The following is a 10,394-nucleotide window of genomic DNA, read 5'->3' on the forward strand; positions in this document are numbered from 1 at the left end:
TAGGTGACAGTTAGAACACTGACATTTGATTATTAGCAGCTTAGACTGGAAATATCATTCGATTATATTATACAGTATTAGATTAGATTCACATTTATTTGCATTGTATCATTACACGTGACCTGGAGAGAGGTTGAGCCGCTTGTCCTGCAAACTCCACCATTTTTTGGGATTAAATAAAACCAAATTTACTAAATTAGAAATGGACAAACATCAATGAGATATAGAAAAATCTTAGTGATAGAAACCATGTCCCAGAAACAATGTCCCATTCACTACCATGGAGGAGGTGGGGTTTATGACCTGTACTTCAGGGGGCGATCGAGTGGCTTTGAAAACACTTAAACACTTAAGCATTAGAAAAGAGAAGTTCCTCAATAGATAATGAGATCATATGCAATTCAAATGCAGAAACCATTATCTCACATTGCAGTGCAGATACACAGTTCACACAGAACAAGACATGACCCACTTAAAATCGGTCGACTGTTTGAAATATAGCTAAATAAATATATAGATATTGATTCAGACTAAACAGAATCCTCTCTGCATGTGTCCTTGTGCTCAAAGACAGTCGTCTGACCTTGGGCACCTTGTATTCTTAATTCACCGTGTCCAACCTGTGAACCGCCCACTTTCTCTTGTCATGACAGAAAGTCGAACAAAGGTGGCGTAGTGCTGAGGTACTGGAGCGTGCTGTGTGGCACCTTGGGTCATGATCGAATCGTCAAACAATGGCGCCCTTCTCGTCTCCCCATGACCGGTCAGATAAACCTACTGCATTACCAGGTTGAGGGATTATCCCATATGGATGTCAGCAAATCCCTGTGATCATTTCAAGCCATCCGCTGTTAGCGCGACATATATATGCACACGTAAATTACACAAAGACACAATTACTCGGACGTGGCCACACATCCATGAATTCCCTAAGCGCTTATACTCAGGATCGAATTAATACAGAAGATAGATTTCTATGGGGGAAAATATGGATGGAAACTAGAATGGTACTTGACCTTTCACCTTATTATTCTATCCTTTTTAAGTTAAAAGACCGAAACATGTTTTACTGCATCTGAGCGACTTTGACCTATGACCAACTAAATCGATTCCAATTTATCCTCAAGTCCAAGTGAACACAATAAACTCAACAGTGACAGTTTACAGTAAAAGCTTTAAGATGTGTTTTGAATCCCATGTTTCTATCGGCCTCAGCGGCTGAGGAGTAAAGACTTCAGAGAACGTAACGTTTTCCAGGAAACCCTCAGGATTAAGGAGGTTGTTTTGAAATGCTTTGGTTTTAGGATCCTTTTATAGACAGCGCCTCAGGTCTCAATGGGTTAAGAGCATCCCAAACTCAAAAGGCAATAAAGTGCAATAAAAATGAGGGAAAGGACATGACAAAATAAACTGGGCTGATGAGTCGACACTTGAATTTGTCTGCCAGGCTGACACAGGAGCTCCTCATCTGCAGCAGAGGGTGCGCTTTTTTAATATGATATTAGAAAACTAAAGAACACATATATATGTAAAAACTATGTAGAGTATGAATATGTTCTCTGTTAGAGACTATGTCCAGGTCCGTGTTATCTTCACATTCAGATTCTATCAATGGAAATGTGTTGTTTTTTTGTACCGTTTTCAGAAATGTTATCTTTTGTTCACTTGCTTCCTGCCGTGTTGTTGTGTTTTCAATTTAAACCACAGCAGTTGCTTTTCCTCCGAATCTTTTCTCCATCTCATCTTCAATTTTTGTTATGTTTGTGAACGAGAAAAAAAAAATCCAAGATTTGAGAAAGAGAGAGAGAGACAAAGAGAGAGAGAGACCCACAGTGTGTGGAAGCATGTGTCTGTTATGTCATTTATCATTTGAAGAGCTTATTTGTTAGAGCACACACACATCTTAATAGGCACTCTGCACCGAGAGAACTGGAATGGGAGGAGGCATTTTATTGCTCCTTCAAGACCAAAACACACACACACTAAATAAATGTCTTTACCAAATTTCAAGACCTTCCCGGTTACTGCTCTCTCAGACTGCGCTCGTGCTCACTCAGAAACACGGGGCCCGACCCGCGTCACACACACTTAGAACACCGTCCCAACAATGTGTTGAGTGGAATAAAGGGAGCAGCCCATGTGAAAGGCAAATGTATGTACAACATAAGCAAACAAATGCTAAGCAGCAGTGGAGACAGTACCTCTACACGCCAGAAGTTAACAACAATATCTCAACGCAACGGTTTTCCAACAGATTTCAAGATCGAAAGAAAACTGGTGCAGGTGGGAGGTTTCATCTGTAGCAGAGCATTGAGGTTAATAACAAACACAAACACACACACACCCACACACACAAACTGGGCTGTAACAACCCCCAAATCGAGCCCATTCGAGAACAATCTCCGAGTCCTGAAGGTGAACTCTCTCTCCGTAGCGCCGCATCAAATTCCCTGACTCCACACAGTGTTGGCGAAAGGACTAATTCTGCCGTCTGCCACAGAGATCAGTCAAGGTGATGAAGTGGCTGGGACGGTCGCTCCAGACGAGTCACACAGCGACACACTGGTGCTGAGTCGCTGCTCATATTTCGCCGTGTGAAAGCACAGACGTCGCTGATGCTGCACAATCTCTTGTTTGTATTCAGAGTGGAGAGAATAACGATTAGCGAATAAATCTAGAAGAAAGACGGATAACACAAACAAATAGCCAGATATCTCGAGAGACTGATGGACGCTCAAACTCACGGATGGAAACTCTCACGCACAGCACGGCCTGCAGAAACAAGCGAACGTCAATGAACAAAGGAAGCAGGGCTGTTTTAATGAAGTTATGGCAGCCATTATGTTGTCAAGAGCCCTTTGCCTCAGCAGTCATGGCTGCATTGGTTTCCTCGCTGTGTGGGCGTGCAAGGCGAAGGGAACGGCCTTGTTTATTGGCTTGATTGAAAGCTGTGAGGGAAAGAGGCAGATTTCCTTTCTCACTGACTGGACTGATGTTAGTTCCCATCTAATAAACACAGCGATAGGTGGGAATCCTGAGCTTCTACACCAACAGAAGTTCCTGGAAATAAGACTCAAATACACGATATATGAATAGTTTAAGTTTATCAAATGAAAAAGTGAACATGCCTTTGGACAACTTTCTTTTTATAACATAACACCATTGAATAATATTAGAAGCATCTTAGTGCGTCAGGTGATTCTTGTTTTTATCATGAAAAACAACACATTAAGGGTGTTTTTCACACTTATCATGTCTGGTGCATTGGTTTTATTCACACTGGTGTCAGAGGTAATGTTCAACCTCTGGCGAGGACTAAACAACCAGATGCATCCAGCTTGAAAATGTGGCTTTCAGTTCGGTTCAGTTCAAATCTGACTCTTCAGCTTTATCTGTGATGTGAAGGTGAAGCAGAACAGCCACAGGATATTCTGGGATTTCAGCAGGAATTCAAAAGCACAGCTACTTTCATGAATTTGGCCCCACAGGGGTTTCACGGCCATTTCTCACCTGTCTGGAAGGTGATGTCTTAATGTGAGAGACGCATACTGTGCCCAAATATCATATGGTGGCCATGGTTACAAGTATGTCCATATGTCGGCGAGTCAAAAAGATTTCATCAAATTATCACAGTCAAACCTCCACCAAGGCCCAACAGTCCCTTATATTCAACTGAACTGGACCATCTAAGTAATAGCTATAGTCCTCTAAATTATTATTATAAAAAAAAAAAAAATTTAAATCAGGGTCCATTAATCATTTCCTTGGAAAACGTCAAAACAAATAAGACCCTTTATCAAGATCCATACCAAAATGCTTCCTCAACCCATTTCCCATCCATCCACAACGTTTTGTGGAAACCAATTTAGATGTTTTTGCATATTCTTAATAACCTTCTTGGTGGAAGTCATATTTAAAACCACAAACAACTACCTTTACCCTGTGGGCACGACCGTCTTCACAGGAAAGCTTCAGTGAAGGTTAACACACCTTCCAGCTCTCAAATAATCCCAGCTGATTCCTGAATGTAGGAGGCTATAAATACATATCTCACCAGAGTCTATGTGAGTTCAACAATGTGAAAGTCACAGGATCGTGTATTAATCCAGTTTCTGTAAGAGGCTCAGTGTTTTCCAGCCACAGTACCAAGCTCACATTATGTGGACCAGTCTCAACGATTCTGAAGGAGAAGAAATTGACAAATCATCCCTCTCATTCAACTCCTTCCTTTAGAGTCTGGAATATATTCACTGTATTCTATCATCATTCACATTAGTATGTGTACATAAGAGTAAATGATACAAGTCTAATGACATCAATTATAAGGGAACATGTAAAGCAACATCGAGGGAATGAAGCAAAGCTCTGAGTTAATCATACCTTTGTTCCAAACCTCAGAGACTCTGCACTCGTTTGACAAGGATTGAATGAAAGAGGCAGAAGCAGCAAAGTCGAGATTCTCTGGAGTGAGATCTCAGACTCTCTCACACCACTTGATAGATGAGCTGCTCTGTGATGCAGCAGCATTTCAATATTGAGCCGCTGTTCGTTTCCTTACATATGGGGAAGGTACCTCGCCGCGGACCTCACACTGAAGGAATTGCAGTTTCCAGCTGGTTCACGACAAGGATAAGAAACTCAAGAACTTATTTGAAGCGTGAATTGGTCGGGTGACGGCCGGCTGTGAAATTCCATCCTGCAGGGACGGAGGCTGAAGTAGAGCGTTGGAGAAAGAGGAGCAAGAAAATGACAACGTCAAGATAAAGAAAGTAATTAAACAAAGAATGAAGTGTGCAGCGTTTGAGTTCCATCCTCTGACAACATGACTCCCAAGAGCAAACATTTCAGGATTTACAGTTAATATAGGATCTGCAGGGAATTAGACGTCAGGTTGAACGTAGGGAATGTGCACTCCGACATGCCGCACATATGATGCAGAGATAACGGGGAAACACTTCTGCTCAGTCATTATCTCCTTGCCTGTCTGGAAGAGCTCGGCTCAGGTGCATCCTGCTCTGCACCAGGCCTCTGCACTTTTACACAATGAAAGAAGACAGTTAATTCTTGCTAATTACATTTGATTGGGGAATCAAAGCCTGTAGAGATTCCAATTAAAACCAGGTCTGTAAAATAGCTTTTAAACACCCACAAAGTCAGGGTGTTTGTGTGTGTGAGTGTGCGTGCGTGTGTGAGTGTGTGTGCGTGTTCTCAAGCATCCACATGTGATTTGTGTGGAAGGTAGTGATTAATAGCGAGAATAAATAACAGGGTTCGAGCTTCAGAAGACTACACCCCCCCCACACACACAGATGTCTGAGCATCACCGGCTATAATAACTTGCATATCAGAACCAAACATTAAAGTTGGTCTCATCGGTCCACTGTGAACTAGAAGCAACACAGAGGAACATTGCTTCTGCCGACATTCGTCAATACCTCGGTCACAGTTTTTCTTGATGAGCGGCTGATTTGTATGTCTGTCACACACACACACACACACACACACACACACACACACACACACACACACACACACACACACACACACACACACACACACACACACACACACACACACACACACACACACACACACACACACACACACACACACACACACACACACACACACACACACACACACACAGAGACACACAGAGGATGGTAGCCACTCATACAGGCAGCACCTGTCAGCTGGTGTACTGGGAAAGCCAAGGGCTTCCTCCCTCTCTCTCTGTCTTCCTATATGCATGCATGTCTCTCTCTGTGTCTGTGTGTGTGTGTACCTCCATTCAAGGTCCCTCTCTTTTTCTCCCACACCCCCTCACCTCTCCACCTGCTGTTACTTCCTTCACTCTATTCCGCCTCCGTCCTTCTCCCTTCATACCAACCATCATACCACCATCCATGAGATATCCCTCGTCCTCTCTCTCTCGCCCTCTCTCTCTCTCTCTCTCTCTTTCTCTGCACCTGTGACTGAAAAACAGACTCGCTCAGTCTTCCTCTCTCTGTCTTGCTGCTCATTACAGGCCCCAGGCAGCCACTCCATCACACAGAAAAAAAGGCTGAGATAAGCTACAAGAGTACACCTCTGCCTGGTATGAATGCCAAATTCCAGAGCAGCCAGTGACAGCCAATTCCCGGCCAAATAATGGAATCAGCGCACCCCGGCTTCAGACAAATCAACCTGACGGCTTTATCTCCCGACTCCCGATTTCACAGCACGTTACAGACCTCATTATCAAATGAGAAAAGCAATCAGTAAAGAGAAAAAACGTTGACACTGCCACAATGCACCGCTCGCACAGGATTGAGTTTGCAGAGCTCATTTTACAGATGGAACAGGTGGGAGAAAATGAGAAACATGTTTTCATTTCATCAGCAAAAGTCTCTGCTGAAATGTGAATCCGTTATATTAACAACCACACGGTTTGAACACACTGGGCTATGTTTCAATGACAAAGAAAAGAAACATATTCACGGTTAACGACTGAAGGAAGAGAGAATTAGACTCCATCATCTGTCCGTGTATATCTCAATACGCATCATGCTAATACAGTACTGAGAGATTCCTGGATGCTGGTAATACAGAATACCATCTATAACTAATGTTTTATTTACCATTAGAAACTCTTTCACATTTAGATTTATATATTTGAACAAATATGATTAGCACATTTTAGCTTTTTCTATTAGCCTGTCTTTTACTTAATTAGAATCAACTAAATACTTTCTCTATTCATTAGATGAAAGCCAAAAGCCAAATTATTTTTGCCTCACTGGCATCAGGATGAGTTGACTGGTATAACAATGCTGAGACAAACAGGAAGCAGATCAGGCCTGTACTTTAGATAATGTGAAATAATGATAGCAGTTAGTTCCTCCTTTCTGTGCAACCATTATGAGGGAGTATTCATGACAGGGAGCAAAGAGGGAGATGTGTGTGTGTGTGTGTGTGTGTGTGTGTGTGTGTGTGTGTGTGTGTGTGTGTGTGTCCACTGTGTAATTATAGATTTAGCAAACCCCAGGCTTAGTCTGACTCAATCAACCTCTGATTTGTTGGGTGGATGGATACTGATGATAATGAGGAATGTGTGTGTTCATAAGTGCACACTCACGTCTACATGGCACATTTTACCGATATACCTTTTTCCCCCAGAGGTATTAATGACCCGAGTATATGACATATACTGCGATCCTATTTGATGTGTGTGTGTGTGTGTGTGTGTGTGTGTGTGTGTGTGTGTGTGTGTGTGTGTGTGTGTTCATTTTCACTGCTAGTTATTTCAAAAGCTTTTCACTGATGAATATACCACATCCAGACACTGCACAGTGCATTAGTAGTTCTGGTTCATAAACTTATCATATGAATACACAGAGATAATTACAGAAAGTTATGGGAAAAATTGCTGCAAAAAAGTCAAGTATCTAAAAGCAAGTATCAATTCTCACAGCTATATAAACTGCTTCCATTCTTCCTTGCTTAAATTCTTCCTTACATTTAAGTGAGGCAATTTTTCCAAGTGCTGCGTTGGCTCATACATTCAATGCAGATGATTTCTAATAGTAAACTAGTGAATTAATATCTTGCCTTCTCTGAAGAAGTTAACACAATAGAAATCTTCCAGAAGCCGTGGTGTGCTCCTGTGCTTCTGTGTGCGTGCCTTCCTGTAAATGTGTGTTTACTGGTCCGGCTGCATGAATCTCTGCTAATAGCTCCTCTGTGAGTCCATAAGGCTGAAACACTGCCGTGTAAATCGTCGACATTAAATCCGTTTTGTGTTGCGGGCAGAACCGGGGGTGGTTGGGGGGGGACAACTAAATTATGGCTACATTTCCTCTCCCCTTAATTGGAAAAAGACTGGAGATGCATTTATTTCCTGCATATAAAATAGTAGCCTCTAGCATCGAGCTGAGATCAGGGTCTCATCTCGCCTATTCATTACAGTAATCAATGATGTGCAAATCCTCCTGGTTTACGTTATCGGCCGTACAATACACTGTAAAAACAAATACAACGAGCCGACAGGATAAACAAATGAAGCCAAGAGGACATTGGATGAGGTGATTCAGCGGGACAGAAAGTGATTAAGACAGAAAAAAACTCATCTCAAGTTCATTCATGCACATCAAATACTTGTATATGACTTTTTCAGGGCTGTAACAAAGTACAACAGGAATTTACAGCTGAGAATGGAAGGTACACAACTGCTTAAAATTACACACCAGCACAAAAACAGAGTGTACGCAAAGCACAAGACACAAGGAGAAAAGCCTCCTGGTTTCCATTGGGATACAGAAAAATGTATCACCGGGCAATATGAGAAAAAAGGCCATGTTTTAAATGTTTTAAGATCTAGAGCGCGACTAGAACTTCCTATTTTTTATGACTCCATGTGAAAGATGAGTTACAACAATAAAAGACCTGAACCACCTGCAAGCCTGTCGTAAGAATAGTAAAATGTTATCCCATATGTCTGAGGGCCGTCAGTGCCACATGCCTCAAGTAGAGCACAGATGTCCACTTTAATAATCAGTCTCAGCACAGACTGAGCTTTTTTTCTGGCCGTCACCCTGATGGATGCGACTGTTAAATTCACTGCAGGACAGACACAACCAGCTCGCCTGAAGACCGGGAGACGACTTGGACGTGTAGTGAAACTGTTCAACGTATAGTTAACAGACAAACATGTTATCATCTAAATTACTTTATGACTTATGAGTACCTGTGTTGTTATATCATAATTCTCGTGATGATCACATTCAGAACAAAACCATATTAAAATCACTTTTAAATGGTAGTGGATTTGGAGGAGCACTGTATGAGATCATTACTCACCGAGGCCGGGTGGATTCTCGGGGCACGGCGGCAGCGGCTTGGGCGAAGGCGTCTGATTGGTCTCCGGCTGAGCGCTCGGCATCAGCTGCTCGCCCGTGGCCAGGTAGCTGGCTAACGTTGCATTTGGCCTGGAGAGGTTGAAATAGTAATAATGATGTCCACTCCCTGCTGCTCCGCTGATGTTATTCCTGGATCCGTTGCGTCCATTGTTGAAGCGGCTGAAGATGTCGAAGCGCTGCGTGTAGACGTCGAAGTACAGGATCATCATGATGAGGAAGTGGAGCAGGCAGAGCAGCAGGACGCCTTTACAGATGCGCTCCAGAGTCCGGCCCAACATCAGCCGGGGCATGGCCGAGGAAGGTGACCGTCCTGCGACGGCCAGCCACGACAATGCAGGCGTGGCGGGGTTATGCACTCATAGCCACGACTGAGTGGGCAATATGAGCTGCTGTTAGATCTCTGTTAGAAACATGGGGTTGGTTGATACCCAACTTCTGCAGGAATCATGGGCTCAATCGGGAAGATAGAGTCTGAGAAATCAGCTTGTTCTATGTGTACCCAGGTTACATGCATGACAAGTACTCAAATGTTTTCATCAGCTCTGTTGGTCCCAGAACTATTATTATTTCATTACCAACATGGCAGAGTGATCTAAGACATAAGGCCCCAATGCAGACTTAGATTTAGTAGGACATGTAATCATATGTTGCATTGGACACTATCCCAGTGTCATGTTGCTGCTGCAGTCATGTGGTACCCCAGGGTTAAGAGATAGTCCAAGAATTAGCTAGCTCCAAAACTTCCAAGAAATAGGTGATTCCAGTGATGGCACATCTCTGACTGCTGCTGAGAAACATTCATCAGTTTGTTATGTGTGGGCCTGCAGACAGTTCAGTCAGGACGTCGCCTTCTTGTGGCCTGAGATCAGCCTCTTCGCTCATCGTCTTGAACCAGAAAGTCTCAGGCACCTGCAGGACAATAAAAGACAAAAGACAGGATGAAGCCTAATCAATAGGAAATGTTATTTAATTACACAGATTTATCAAATGTTGAACTAAATGGACAGTTTGTGCTGGTAAATGTTTTCACTGCTTACTTGAACCAAAGCAGGTGAAGGGCGATTCATTATAGCTGTGAATGATTTTCAGTGCGGTGACTTGTTGAATTATTCGTTGAGTAAAATCAAACCAAAACATCATCGATCTTCCTGTGACATTTTAAGAGTTCTCACTGACCTTGTTCTTATTTTATATGCATGGTTGAATAGTGTTGGAAATAGGAATTTAGAAGATCTCAGTAGAAAGGTATTCGACAGACACCAAACAACAAAAAAGCATCTGCAGATGAAAACAAACAAGCAGCCCTGACTGTTCAGCCGAACTTACATGCCAAGTCAATTTTCCAGGCAAGTGGTTTAAAAAGCGTTGATGATGGAATGAGACGACGAGAGACAAAACAGAAGAAAGAGGGGGCACTTAAAGCTTTTCTACAGGCGATGCTTTCTGTTGCTTTATTGTTTTTCCAATTAGTCGGAGAAAAGAAACAGATGAGGTTGA

At 42.7% G+C, this 10,394-nt stretch overlaps 1 protein-coding gene across 1 annotated transcript in view; it reads right to left on the bottom strand.

The window, feature by feature from the left end:
• The window catches only part of b4galt2 (UDP-Gal:betaGlcNAc beta 1,4- galactosyltransferase, polypeptide 2), a 110,152-nt gene extending 100,965 nt beyond the window's left edge, over nucleotides 1–9,187 (bottom strand). Inside the window, exon 1 of the mRNA XM_053438628.1 lies at nucleotides 8,839–9,187. Coding sequence (XP_053294603.1) covers nucleotides 8,839–9,187 — 349 coding nt within the window. The remainder of the gene's footprint in view (nucleotides 1–8,838) is intronic.
• Between the last annotated feature and the right edge of the window lie 1,207 nt (nucleotides 9,188–10,394).

This window comes from Pleuronectes platessa, chromosome 13, assembly GCF_947347685.1.
Source record: "Pleuronectes platessa chromosome 13, fPlePla1.1, whole genome shotgun sequence".
NCBI lineage: Eukaryota > Metazoa > Chordata > Actinopteri > Pleuronectiformes > Pleuronectidae > Pleuronectes > Pleuronectes platessa.